The sequence below is a fragment of the Miscanthus floridulus genome, chromosome 12, assembly GCF_019320115.1.
Source record: "Miscanthus floridulus cultivar M001 chromosome 12, ASM1932011v1, whole genome shotgun sequence".
NCBI classification, from domain to species: domain Eukaryota; kingdom Viridiplantae; phylum Streptophyta; class Magnoliopsida; order Poales; family Poaceae; genus Miscanthus; species Miscanthus floridulus.
In genome coordinates, this window is record NC_089591.1 from 40,998,795 (window position 1) to 41,013,306 (window position 14,512).

Below are 14,512 nucleotides of genomic sequence, written 5' to 3' on the forward strand. Positions count from 1 at the left end.
TCAGTGATATGCTGATATGTGGTGTATATATGTCTTGCATTGGATAAAGCTGTGCGATGTCCTAAGGTGATAGCACTTTCCTTCTGTTACCGTTCGTGGGGAACGGCTAAAACTCGCGGAAACCAAGGGCACGTTTGGTTACAGGCCAAAGCTGCCCATGACAAAATTTGGTCTGCCTTAGTAATTTGGCTGCTCTTCGGTTCTTGGCTAAGATTTGGCTGGCCCTAGAAAAATTTGCTTAAATTTTGCTTCGGTAATGCAACCATTAAGATAGTCGGAAGGCTGGATGGTAGTGCCACCATGCGCTGCTCGTCTAAAAAGAAGAAAAAAAAATCAAATCCCCAAAGCTTGTCTACCCACTCCGCGCTCGTGCGTCGTGGCTTCACGGCGTAGTGTGGCCGTCTGACTATCCCAATCTGCTGCGCCGCTGCCTCCATCCCGTGTCATCGCCCACTCCGGCGCGCCGCTGCCGTCATCCCCCGTGGCGCCCTCCATCCCTGTGGCACCTCCGTTTCCCGCGGAGAGGAGGAATCCTCCGCATGAGATATCACTATCAGCAGCTCCACCAACTGCAGCTGCCACCGGTCTCGGTCGCCGTCGCTTCGCCCTCCGCCTCCAAGCTCTATGCGCGTGCTCGGCGAGTGTAGCGGCGCCTCCATCCCCCGCGCGCACCGTTGTGCTCCACCGTGCCCAGGCCAGGCGGCCAGGAGAGTGGGCGTCGCTGGCTAGACCTAGGTCAGTTGCGGGCGCAACTGGCCGCTACCAAGCCGCGCCACCATCCTCGGTTGTCGGCTGGTTGGAACCGGCCAACCCCCGCTCTGCACTATGTCGTACAGAAGAAGGGTGAAAACGCATGTTGCAAACGTCTGTTTCAAGTATTTCAAATGTTTCAGATGTACGTTGATACAGATGTTGTAAAAGTAGATCGGAATGTTACACATGTTGCAATGGTTGTACACGTATGTTGCAAGCTCCTATTCTCAATGTTTTATCTGTTTTTTCTGATGTATGTTGCAAGTGTGCTTATCTGAATGTTGCATATGTTTTCACACATATGATGCAAGTGTTTTATCTAGACGTTGCGTATGTTTATAATGGTTTTAAGTGTTTTTCATGTGTTTTTACAAGTGTTTTAGACGCATGTTTCAAATGTTTTATTTGTTTTTAGATATATGCTACAATTGTTGTATCTGGATGTTTCAAAATTAGATAGAGTATTGTCTCTCTCTCCTTGTCTTTCTGCTGTCTCGCCTCGATATCAGGTACAGAAAGGTGGAGGCAGACCCCACTGGTACGGGTGGACCCCATGTGCTTGTGGCGTGGGTCGGCAGACGCAGGACTCAAGACAGGAGCAGCGCCATGGGGCGTCCGGGCGCTAGCTAGCCACGGCCATTTTGCTTCGGCCTCCTGCTCCCTGCGTTCCATGATGGCTTCGGTGTCTACTGTAGTAATGAAAAGATCACAGTGCAGTGTGGTTATAGTCAAATAGCGGGTGAACCGACGCCATCAAGGCATTAGTCACACAACGGTGCATTGCGATTGCGACCATAACCGGTACACACCTGTTCATCAGTAAAGAATGCCCGTGATTGTACAGAAGGTAGCCGGAAATTCACATAACTGCCGAATCATTGCTCCTAACTTTGTACAATAGTACTACTACGTTATTACATGGAACAATTACATACCTCACTTTGACTACGAGTCACTATTTCCTAGCGTTAGCAAGTATAAGCGAGGCACAAACTGTTTCATCCAGCAACACATTCTACATTTCTACTAGTTGCATCTCGCACATGCCCAGGAATTTCCCAACCGTGTCTTCTAATATTTGATGGTATTAACAAGGCATAGAGTTACAGGCTTAACAGCCAAACTTTCCCAGCGTCCGAAATGACTAACTTTCAACAGAAAACTGCAGGGAAGAGGGACTAAGATTACTCTTGCTAGCTTATCATGATACTGATATATCCTTAGGACTAAAGCAGTGATACCACTACAGTTACAACTAAAAGAGCTCGAACTCGATGTCGTCGCCATTCAGCCGGAATTCCAGACATTTGCCTTCCTTTTTCTTGCGTGTCATCGCGAGTGTTGCTGCAGTATCAATGTTTCTCGGGGTCTCTGGCGGCGCAGTCCACCGGATCAAGGCCCAGTTCAGGCCTTCGAAGAAGGGATGCCGCTTAATCTCAGCGGCTCCTCTCGACGAGCCGAGCCGGTACTCTGGCTCTTTCACAAGCAGCCCTCTGATCAGATCTCGTGCGTGGAAGCTTAAAGCTGGGTTGTCAGGGAACTTCAAGCCCTGTGAGATCACATTTGAGAGCGTTTCCTCATTGCCAGGTCCCTTGAATGGTGTCTTGCCGTAGAGTAATTCGTAAAGGAAGATTCCAAGAGTCCACCAATCAACCGAGCTACCATGGCCATCTCCTCGAATGATCTCCGGGGCAAGATATTCATGGGTCCCAACAAACGAATTTGATCTTGCTTCCGTGGGCTCAACAACGAGCTGTGGAAGTGATGATTTCTTCAGGGGCTCAGCTCTAGGCCTCCGTGTCCTTGATGGTGTAGACGAAACCAGACGGGGTGTGAAGCAAGACGAATTGCTCCAGGATGGCTGGATACACAGGGGATCAATGCAACTTTGTGCACAGGGACCAGAAGGCCTACTGGGCTCATCTCTGCCTACTGATGATGTTCTCACAAGCATTGGGCTCACTGAGCACCTCAGAGACAGATCAAAGTCCGAGAGCATGATGTGCCCGTCTTCACGAACAAGTATGTTCTCTGGCTTCAGATCACGGTATATGACCCCCAACATATGGAGATACTCCAAGGCTAAGAGGACTTCAGCAACATAAAACCTACAAAATGTAGATCCCTTGAGTTACAATAGCTCAGTACTAAAATGAAACATATAAATTGTAAGTTACAATAACTCACTAGTAAAATGCAGCCTATATAAAACAAATGTAAAATATTGGATTACAATAGCGTGATATACGATCACTGGACAAAAAACATCTAACTGGTAGCAAATGCAGTGAGATTATATAATCACCGTTTTTAGTTCTTGGTAAAGTAGCTCAATCATGACAAATTCATGTGTAGTAGTGCATAAAGATAGCACATTTATGACAACTGAAGGTCCATACCTTGCAGCTGCTTCTGAGAAGGTTTTGGTAGGTTGTTTCTGCCTAAGAACATGTAGGTCACCACCAGGGCAAAACTCCATTACCAGACAAGAAAGGTTGTCTGTCGTGAAATGAGAATACAGAGTTGGAAGGAATGGGTGGTCGAGCATTTGCAGTATCTCCCTCTCAGTTTGTGCTCTGAGCATTTTCTTTCTGCTTATGAGGTACTCAATGTCCATAACCTTCAACGCAAACATGCAATCTGAGCCCACTAACTCAGCCAAATAAACAGTGCCAATATCCCCACAACCAAGTTGTTTGAGAAGCTTGAAGTTCTTCAATCCCAAGTCCCCTTGTTGTATAGCCATGCGCCTGATGGCTCCCCATCTCACATCCTTTGACATGTGAGGCCTGCTTCCGTTAGCACTGAAGCTGCCATAACTGTCCTCACTGATGCTTGTGCTGGTGCTATAATCACCAATGCTACTCTTAGAGCTTTGGGAGCATTCGCCCTTCTCCTTTGATCTTGACAACTCCCCAACCTTCGAGCCATGGATCACACCACCACCACATCCATTGGTGCCAAAATCAGCTCCATCAACGGTGGTGGAGCTGACAGCAGCCTTCTTGTTAGTTGGTGCTGGGGTTCTGGGTTCATCCTGAAGGGACTCCTGCTGTTTACTAGTGTGAGACTTACGACCTTTCGTCTCACAATGCTTGTGTGATGCGGGCACTATAGCAGGTTCAGGTTTGACCTTCTTTTTCGTAGAGGTTTTATTCCGAAACATTGGCCTCACCAGCCGTGAGCCACCTACTGGAACAGCCCGGGGGCTAGATGTTTTGACAGATTTTCCCTTTCTCTGTTTTGGCAGTGTTGCTCCTACAGAAATATCTTCAACTCCCTCTGATGACTTGTTACTGATCACATCTTGGATTCTGGTCTTATGAACCTTGCCTGTGGTAGGAGATGCTGATCTCAAATTCTTCTTGGCTGAGCCCTTGCTTTGCCCCTTACTGATTTCACTTGGTTTACCCACTGAACTTCCTGCCGATTTCTCACGCAGCATAGAAACTTTCCCCCTCTTACTCTTGTCATCTTGCTCCTCGTTGGTTGGAAATGCAGCGGAGCCATATAGCTTCTTGATTGCCCCAGAATCAGAAGGGGTGGACACCCCTGTCGGTTTCGACAGCCTCTTCATGGCCGCCATCTCCGACGCCTGGGAGATGCACATCTTCCTCAGTGCCTGCTTCAGGCTCACAGACTCCACAATCTCCGAGCTCGAAACCGGCGATTTCCCGAGCGCAATAAGCCGCCTATCTGTGCTCGTCTGCCCAGAAGCCCTTGCCGACGTGCGCACGTTGATCGATCTGATGAGCTGGTCAAGATCATCCTCCACCGAGCACGACCGCGCCCCATGCTCCTGCCCCACTGGCTTGACCCTCACCCTCAGGTGGGTAAGCCCACCAGGACGAGCATCTTTCGGCTCAACCACCAGTTCGACTATCTCCGAGCACCCGTAAGAACCCATCCTCCCCTTGGAGCCTTCTTGTTCCACGAGCTGCACCTTCATCTGGGTGGGAGGCCGGCCGTAGAACGGCTGCTGCATTTCAAGGCATCAGGACCGACAGTTGCCTGCACTTCGGTGAACAGAAGAGAAGCCGCTTTCCCGGGTCAAGAACCGGCATCACGAAGACCCGCACGAGAACGAAATATGACATGAATCAGGTAATAAAACGGGGAAACTGATGGAACTAGCACAAATGGTAGAGAAAAGCCTTTAAAAAACTCTTAAGAACTGTAGAATCCGTAGATCTTGGTGTCCAACGTCCGGCCGTTTCCTCTTATACCCGTTCCTAAGATTTTATTTTTAAAAATAAAAGGAGATAGCAAAATGAACAACAGAGATGCGGTAGGTGAGGCGGAGGCAGGGTGTTCTCCTTCTTTTTCCTAGCAAAATGATGCAAGATCCGTAAACCCCTGCGCGTTGAGGGAGAAGAAGACGCAAGCAGCCGAGTAAACACCCCCAAAAACCTGGAGATATGCTCACGACTTGACAAAGACAGCAACCCAAACCCAAAAAACCAAAAACCAAAAACAAAAAGAAACAGAAGGATGGCCTGCAAGAGGAGCTAGGGGGTTTGAGTGGAGGATCTTACCGGACGGCGGCACCCGGTGCCGCGGGCGCTGGCGCGGCACGCGCAAGGGTGGCGGCGGCGGCGGGAGCTGGTGCGGCCCGCGCTCGGGGCGGCGGCGGCAGCGCGCGGTGCTCCCACCCGGAGAAGCTGGCTGCGGCGGGCAAGGATTTGCTAGGGGTTTTGGGCCCCGAAACGGCGGCGAGGAGCGGCGAGAGTGGGGGGAAGACCGGAAGAGAGTGGGGATCAAGAGTTCAAGTGGGCGAAAGCGGCAGCGCTCTGCAGCAATGAGCGGCGCGCATCACGAGGAGCAGATGATGGCTGCCTCTCCTTGGCCCCCTCACACACACCTGTGCCCTACCCTACTCTCTCTCTCTCCCCTCTCTCTTCCTGTGGAGTTTGTCACGCCCTTCTCTCTCCCACGGTTGCGTCGCCGTGCACCAAGGGACGCGCCCCATCGGCCATCGCAAACCGATAAAACCTTCGGCCTCACACCGCCACCACCACGCTACGCTAGGATTTACTGCCTCTTTCTTTATTACAGGCATTTATTAATACTCGTACCTGTAGAGGCGCTCAGCGTGCTGGGCTGCCGTGGCCGTGCTCCCTTTCGCCCTTTTCCTCGTGTCTGGTCGCACTCTCACTCACTCTCCCTCGGTGTACGGTCGGTCTCGCACTGAAGCAAAGGGCATTAGCAAAGGCCGGGAAAAGGCAGCCGGCGGAATACTACCCGGACCGGACGTGGTTTGTCAATGGTTAAAAATTTGGAGGCATCTGCATCTGCATCTGCATCTGCTTTACCTTTCCTTTCTTGCTGTGAAGAAAAAAAATACTGCTACTGCTACCGTGACAACTACTAGGCGAGAGAGCCCTGCTTTTGCTTTTGGTCTCGTTGCCGTCCGTCTCCTGTTGGGAATTCAAACCTACAATGCCGTAGATGCTGCTGCTGCTATTAGTGGTTGTGATAGCGTTTGTCTATCTATCCTATAGGAGAGCGTAGAGTAGAATTTTATATACTCCCTCCCTAAAAGAATGTAATTTTAAAATAGTATCATGTTGCATTCTTTTTAACAATAAACGGGCATCCAATTCCCGCAACGCTGCCCGATTTGATCTGCGCCAAACCTGCGCGGCCCGTCGCGTCAGCAGCGCCACATGCTTACGGACACTGTGCTTGCTGTAGCGGTGACGCTAGCAAGTGAGCTCGTGAAGCCCCGTGACGGCAGCGGTGGCCAGGGTAGCACTGCGCTGGTGCCGCGCCGCACCTCCGCCCGGGCCACGCACTAGTACTAACGTTCACTCACAGGCGCCTCGTGTGCGCCTTTGGTCGACCATCGAGCCGCACACCACCGCACGATCTCGTACCTGCCGCGCCCGCGCGCATATATTCATCTGTTCCCGTCGCGTGGCGCGGGCGGGCACCACAGTCCACCGCAGCAACTGCGATTGTGCGACGGCCGACGGGCGTCCGCGGCAGGCGGCGCGACGGACGGGGCGGGCCTGCCCTGCCCTGCCCTGCCCGCTGCCCTGGCGCGGCGGGGGCTGGGCGCACCACGTGGGAATCTCGCCCATCGGAACGCGAGGGACCGAACGAACGCCTGTCAACGCGAAACGGAGTACGGCTACCGCAGTCCGCAGGCAGGGCTACACGTCGGCTGTTGGGAGCAACTAAGGATGGCAACGGCATATACCCATCGGCTATCGTCGGAACGTTCTCTTCCTCGCTACGGAGAATTCATCCCGTCTCCATCTCCATTAACTGTCTCGGGTATAGATTCTTGCCCATCCCCATACCCGTCAGGTATCGGTCGGGTAACAGATACCCGACGGGTACTGCATACCCGATAAACAAGGACACTTGGGGTCGCAGCTTTGCAGTCGGAGACGTTTCTTTTTCACCCGGGTATAAGTGTCGGAGATACCGAGGAGAAGGAGCGAGGTTGCGAGGAGGACGAGCAAAGGTGGCAGAGAGACCGAACTGAGGAAGCGAGGGGCACGAGCGCTCGCGAGACACGCGTGCTTGTGCTGCTGACGGAGATGGTGAGGAAAAATTGAACGAGGGTTCCTAGAACACACAAACTATATATGACTATTCAGATTTGGACCAAAATATCTATGTTGGGTTTCTTTGGGCCTAATACTCGTATGACAGTTCAAATAGTCGGGTTCCCCAACGGGTAACGGGAACGGGTAAACAGGGAACATTCCCGTACCCGCTATACCCGTCGGGTATGGATTCTTTCTAATTTAGATGCTCACAGATAAAGATATGATCCTATCCCCATTTCTTAATGGATTAAATACCCGTCGGGTATCGAGTATCGGGGCCGTTGCCGTCTTTAGGAGCAACAGCCAACAGCCGAAACAGGCACGCTGACTCTTCTCGGTCCATGCGTCGGCTCTTTTCCCTCCACAAAATTTTGATTTAGATCACCTTCAAATTCGAAGTTTTTTCGCTCTCTCTCCATCACATCAACTTTTAGCCGCTTGCATGGAGTATTAAATATAGATAAAAAAATAACTAATTACACAGTTCAGTTGGAAATCACAAAATAAATCTTTTAAGCCTAATTGGTCCACGATTGGACAATATTTACTAAATAAGACGAAAGTGCTACTATTTATTAAAAATATTTGCAATCTCCGTACTCGTTCCGCGGCCTGCGCTCGTACTCGTTGCAGCGCCCAGCAGCACGGCTCGCTTCCGCTCGCATAGTTAAAAATAATAAAAAAAAACTCGCACCTACTACTCGCACTGTCACGACGGGATCCACGTCCGATGCGCACACCCATGGTCCATGCAGATGCTGAGATGCAAATCCGAGTACGAGCTGCGGCGTTTAGGCGGAGTTTAGTTCGTGAAATTTAGAAATTTAGTTATTAGTATTTTTGTTTTTATTTAATAATTAGTGTTCAATTATGGATTAATTAGGTTTAAAATGTTCGTCTCGTAATTTTCAACCAAATTATGCAATTAGTTTTTTCGTCTATATTTAATGCTCCATACACATATCGCAAGATTCGATGTGATGACTACTGTAGCACTTTTTGAGACTTTTTAGGAACTAAACACAGCCTTAGATGTGTTAGATGTGTGGGGGCGTTTGTCACTTTGCTGTGCAGGTACGAAAGCCCGGGATGCATTGACTAAAAACGGCATGTTCGTTGGTTGATTTATGAGCTGGTTTGGGCTGGTTGGTGCTGGTTTGTTGTGAGAGGAAAATATTATTGGCTGGCTGGTTTGGGCTGGCTGAAACCAATAAGCGAACAGGATAAAAGAAGGCCAATTTATCGACCGTATCGTTTTAACAAAATAATAGTATTTTTCGCTCACAACAAATCAGTATCAGTATTATCTTTTTTCCATCCAGTCGAACAGGGATAAAGATTGTGAGGGTCCATGCACGTACGGTGCCACTTTTAAGTGCATTATTACTTGCTAGCAAGGTCTGTTTGATCACAGCTGCGTAATCTAGATTATATATGGAATTAATATATTTTAGATTATAGTCGGTGTATTTGAGTTCATGGATTAGATTACGTTTAGTTCAAGTGAGAAATATTTATAATCAACAAAAAGCAAGTACAAGGTGGATTGTAATATTATTGTAATATGATGTTTTCATTATGATAACCCACCTTACAATCTAGTTTGTTTGGAGCATAATTAGATTATTTTAACCTATTATCATAATCACAGTGGATCCAAATAGATCCTAACTAGTCTAGCATTTTGCGGGCAGCTAACTTTTTCTTACATATAAATAATTTTAAAATAGTTTGTTTTTATGTGATTATATTTGCAACACCCCTGTTGTTACGAGCTTGCTTAGTACCGAGATTTAAGTCCGAGAGAGATTAGTCAAACAAGTTTTCGGGTTTTAAAAATTTATAACGCACGTGAAATGATAAACGAATCCTATGTGACTCACTTTTGTAGACTCAAATAAATATCCAAGTTAACTTACTTGGTGCGTAAAAGTGCTAATGAAAATCCTAATAAGAAACATAGGATAAGTCGTTTTAATTGTTTGGCACGAAAAACAATTTATATAAACAAAAATAAAATATAACCTGTGTGTAATACTTAAGTAAAGATGATGAGCAAGTGGTGTAGTTAAAGATGCAATTTTAATTTGTGAAAACAAATGTTGTTAAGTAGTGCTCATGAGAGCTCAAAAATCGAATCTGAAACTAAAAATCAGCCTTTTCGTTGAATCGGCAAGAATTTGAACTTATGTTTAAAATGTAGTTTTTGACGAATTATATTGAGCAAAATAATTAAAGAGTGCTTAAATATTTTGCTTCTATGGGTTAGTACGAAGTATGGACTATTGTGTAAAATGCTTATTTGTTGAAATTAATAAGGTTTAGGCCTTTTAAAATGATAACAACAGAGTTAATGGCCACTTAGTCCCAACTGAAAACCCTTAACTTTTCTAATTATGAAAGGGTGGTAGACAATGCTGTTTTGACGTTTAAGTTCTAACTAAAATACTTAAACACTAGTTTTATGTTTTTGTATTGTTGGTTGCCCCTAAGTGAGCACTTGGGCATGGGATAGGTCGTAGTTGCGTTGGGTGTTACGTTGCTCCCTAAAAAATTCCCCAAACTTCGTTGGAACGCGCCGTAACCACGTTGTTGGCGCTTTGTTCGTGAACCGGCACTCCAGCGACGAGCCCATGTCGGCTTCCTTTTATCTCCCTCTATGGTTGCTCTATGGTCGTGATGATTGCTTCGCTAGATGGCTAGCAGTGTTGGCTCTAGGTCAGCAAAATTGGTTGAGTTTTAATCGAGGTAACCAGCCGTCTTTGCTTCGCTTTAAAATGCATACACGACACCGAGCGTCGGTCTCACGCCGTGGCTGGGTCGCGGCCGTAGGCTAGCTTGTGTGTACAGATGGTGCCACACAGTGCCTCGCCCTAGCGTTGTCCGGCCCAGCTGGCCGTAGTCTGGCTCCCGCTGTGCCATGCGCTGGGCCGAGACAAGGCTGTGGCTACCGTCGCTCGGTCGATGTGGCATCCGCCCCACCCTTCTATTCACCTATTGCGTCATGCCCTTGGTGTATGCACTGCTGCCATGTCTGGTCGTTGGCCTCGGTCACAGTGGCGATGGGATGTCTCCCTGCCTCACTTGCCCTAGCTAGCCGACGCTGGGGAGCCCTGCTCGGGTCTGGCCATGCCATTCTGAGCGCTTCATGCCAAGCCTCGAGGTCTCGTCGTCTGTACGCACAGGCTTGTACTGCTGCCACCATCGAGCGAAGCCACCCATCTTAACTTGCTCGGGTTTGCTCATGTGCCCTCTCGATGACCGCACGGTGTGCTGAGCCACTGCTCCTCCTTTCCTCCTAGCGCCAGCGGCTTCGCCATACAATTCCTTGCTCTAGTGGGTAGCTTAGGAAGTAGGCTAGCCGTCTCTTCCCCCTTAAGCTTGGTCATGCCCTACCGACCGACAATTTGGCCTTTTGCTCGTCGCCGGTCATGGGCGCTGCCGAATCGGTAGATTGGAAGGTAAGGCATGTAGGAGTGGTAGCAGTTCGATTGCTCATAACCCTGAGCTCGCCTTGACTCCCTCCATTCGGTGCTCACGCTATTTTGGCCAGGATGCTCGTCGACAGTGTGGTGACACGTCGGTGTCCATCGCAGAGCGCCGCCGCCCCGCTCGGTCGCATGTGGCCATCCCTATTCGGACTGCCTCTGACCGAACCATCACCATGGACAAGCCATTGTAAGCTCCTTATGCTCACCCGCTCACTTGTTAGTCTTCTAGCCGCTCTGACTCGTCGGAACAGTCGTGTCGCCGCCACGGATAGCCGCTTGCCGCTACAGTTCACACCAGTGTGCCTCCGAGTCCCTAACTACCACCCATCCTTGCACGTTTAGCCATAGATGGTGGTCGGCCCCTTACTTCCCTCATAGCATGCCTAGGTTGCCTGGTGCAATCACCCTATGCCATCGATCGCCGCACCTACGAGCACAGGGATCCCCAGGGAGCTCCCTGTTTGTAAAGATGGAAACATCTGAGGGTTTGTTTGCAAAACCACTGTTAGTAGGAATAGTATGCATAGTAGTCATGTTATTATCTGAAAGCTCAGGGGCTTTTCTGCAAAGCCGCTGTCATGCGGGGCCTCCCGGCCTTGGGCCGTGTTGGGCCATCGCGACCCGCATGAAGCCACACTAGCGTTGGGCTATTGGGCTGCCAAGCCAGAATGGGTTGCTCCCGGCCCTTTTCTTTTTCTAATGCATTTTTAATTTAGTTTCTAAGGTAAACTTGTAAATTTAGTATAAAATTGCGTAGTTAACCAAAAATTATGAAACTAATTTTGTTTAGTTCCTAAAATCATGATCTATCTACTAGTATGTTTTGTTCACATAGGTTTATAATATTTTCAGGAGTTATCTAATTAAATTGAGATGCTTAATATTGTAAGATATAAACTTGTAGGAATTTTTGTGTAAATTGGTAAGAGTATTGGCTCTGAAACTTTCACAGTAAATTTCACACATTATTAGGTGCTCACTGTAATTTTTGTAGCTCCATAATAATTAGTTTGCTAAGGTAGCTAAATGAGCCCTAGCTGGAAAATATATATTTAATCCATAAAATGTCGAAACACCTTTGGGATTGTAGGACTAAAACATTTTTCTAGAGACAAAGCCTTACTTAACGATGTGGATACGTAGACTAGTACGTTAGTCATTAAAGCTAGCTCGTTGGCTTGCGAGCGTAATCATATTTTAGAGTTGTAGTTGCCGTTGATTATTTATATCTCTGTGTTGCATCCACGTATATCATAATAGAAACAACGATGGATCATGGAGTCGACCGAAGTAGCAAAAAAAGATGGTGCCTTGATAATTGTGTCACCAATGAAATGCTAATCTTTGGTTATATCTTGCCCAGGCAAGCCCCAGTGCATAACCCCTATTATTCTGCACTTTATTTTATGCTTATGCATTAAGTTTTAAGGAGTTGAATGAAAACCACTTGCACATATATATATATCCTTACCCTATGAGTCCTACTAGTATGTTAGGATCGTGTAGCTTGCTCTACTATAGGACCCAGTAGAAGTCGAGTGATTACCTGTCACTCGCGAGAGATTGGACAGATATTATTGGTGTTATTATATTACTATCACATGGAATATATATATGGAGGATAATTGGAGACCGGGTGGAATGGTACTTTGCATCTAGACTTGGTTAGGCATTCGAGCGAGGCTCGGATTGTACTTGTTCCGCCTATATCGATTGAGGACCGTCCGTTATTATGGATGGTAGTCAGGTCGCAGACTTATTATCCTGAGCATATACTTGCTTATAGGAGCGGGATGGCTCGTTATGCTCTTGTCATAGGTTCTGGCTCTTTCCAGACCGACTGATTAGAGGTAGGGAAAGGTGGAGGTCTAAGACCATGCTGAGACTGGGTCTCAAGTGTGGAGGCTTAGAGTCCAAGTTTAGATGGGGACCTGGACCCCATGACAGGAGTGAAATGGGTTGGTCTTGTTTGTTCCTAGGGTACAAACAGGGCGTGTGTTTCAAGGTACCCAGCTGGGATATATTGATTCATGAATCGCTGTTTCTGTGAGACGGTACCGACTTGGCTATGGTTTTAGCACCGTAGTAAGAACTGGAATACAAAAGATGGTAAAATGGTTCTGATTGCTCACCACCTGCTTAAAAGTAGCATAGGAGCTTATATAGAATGGATAGTTCATGAACTAATAATGACTGCTAATAAAATTTAATATAAGGACGTATGTTTAGTCATGCTTCCGTAGATGCGATAATCCGCAAGCCAAATAAGCGTTGCATATCCTTGGAGTCTTTTATTTTCTTCCTGTCGGGTAAGTCTTGCTGAGTATAATCGAGTACTCAGGGTTTTATTCCCCCTATTGCAGGTGATCGGAGAATACATAGAGCTGACTCTTGTGTGTGGAAACCTCTGGTGGGCTCAGAGAGGATTCCTTTCACGCTATGACCATAGTGTTTATTTATAACCCTCACTAAAGGTTTTTATAAGAAAAGATGTAAAATCTGCTAGCATCTCTTGTATAACAATGTCCACTATGTTAATGCTCCACCATGTCATTAAATTAATCTTTGGTTCCTCTATAACTCTGATAATATTGTTATATTCTGCCATTATAATCAATTGAGGTAATATTCAATTACTGTAATAAAGTGATGTAAGAAATGACTTAAGAATGTTATAAGCTTTATTCCCATGTTTATGATCCCAATGTAAAAATGTGAATTTTCGAGTTCTCTCTTGGGTTGGGCTCGATGGAACTGCATAGTTTAGTGTCCTCTTGTCGGGGACCAATATTAGGGTACCCGAATTGGAGGAGCTAATGACCATCAACATTGATTCATCCGTGTGATCGAGAGCGCAACTACACCGCTTGTCGGGTCACTCCTCGTCCGTCCACCGAGACCATGGGCCCCGCCTTAAGCTAACTCTCGAGGGCTAGCTCTGCCTCGCTCGACGTCTGAGGACAGACTCCATCTTGCCCGACCCCCAAGGACTGGCTTCGCCTCACCCGACATCTGTGAACAGACTCTGCCTCGCCCGACGTTCGGGGGTTGGCTCCCCCTCGCCCGACGTTTGAGGGCTGGCTCCGCCTCACCCAATGTTCGAGGGTTGGCCCCACCTCGCTTGACGTCCGGGGGCTGGCCCCACCTCGCTCGATGTCCGGGGCCTGGCTCCACCTCGCCCGATGTCTATGCGCTGCTCCTTCATAACTATGCGCGCAGATAAGGTAGGGCACTCAAGTCAACTGCAATATCGAGGATCATACCCTGCACATCTGTAGGAAGGTACCGTCATGATATGACAAGATGAGTGCTTTAAGCCCTTCTAGGCATGTCAGAGCCCGAATAGTGTTGTAGGCACCGACATTTGTCTTACAGTGTTGTGGGCGCCACGATTTGCCCTCGGGCATGGATCCTGACGAAAGCATACGATAGCCACTACGGTCTAGGAGGAAATTCGCATCATCTATAGTAACGAACATGTGGTCACTGCACCATCTGCTCCCCATAGGGTCATAGATTAACACCCTGGTCCATCGCGCTGATCGCTGGAATGGGATGGGACGTGACAACTTGCTGACAAAGCCAAAACATGGCATCATCAGTGGACAGACGCCCAATGTAGCCCTATTAGGATCAGCGGACATGCACCCAGCATAGAGCTATCCCTAGCACTGTCTGTCGTGTCAGTAGGGCTCGCTCAGAGGAAAA

The 14,512-nt window shown here is 47.9% G+C and overlaps 1 protein-coding gene across 4 annotated transcripts; it reads right to left on the bottom strand.

Moving 5' to 3' along the window:
* Positions 1 to 1,626: 1,626 nt before the first annotated feature.
* LOC136495362 (serine/threonine-protein kinase D6PK-like) lies at positions 1,627 to 5,729 on the bottom strand. Of its 4 annotated transcripts, none has more exons than XM_066491307.1 (3): positions 5,289 to 5,729; positions 3,153 to 4,769; positions 1,627 to 2,861 (listed from the first exon to the last, which is right to left on the bottom strand). In XM_066491307.1, exons 2-3 carry the CDS (start codon positions 4,736 to 4,738, stop codon positions 2,009 to 2,011), a joined length of 2,439 nt encoding a protein of 812 aa, XP_066347404.1. In that variant the 5' UTR covers positions 4,739 to 4,769; positions 5,289 to 5,729; the 3' UTR covers positions 1,627 to 2,008. The 4 variants fall into 4 exon arrangements, with proteins under 4 accessions (XP_066347404.1, XP_066347405.1, XP_066347403.1 ...); XM_066491308.1 differs by having other exon boundaries at positions 1,628 to 2,861; positions 3,153 to 4,732; XM_066491306.1 differs by having other exon boundaries at positions 1,628 to 2,861; positions 3,153 to 4,764.
* Between the last annotated feature and the right edge of the window lie 8,783 nt (positions 5,730 to 14,512).

Excerpts from the sequence above, each read along its gene's own strand:
- LOC136495362 (XM_066491307.1), bottom strand. The coding sequence starts at position 4,738 with ATGCAGCAGCCGTTCTACGGCCGGCCTCCCACCCAGATGAAGGTGCAG. Across the intron at positions 2,862-3,152 it reads TTCTCAGAAGCAGCTGCAAG|GTTTTATGTTGCTGAAGTCC; the intron begins GTATGGACCTTC and ends TACATTTTGTAG.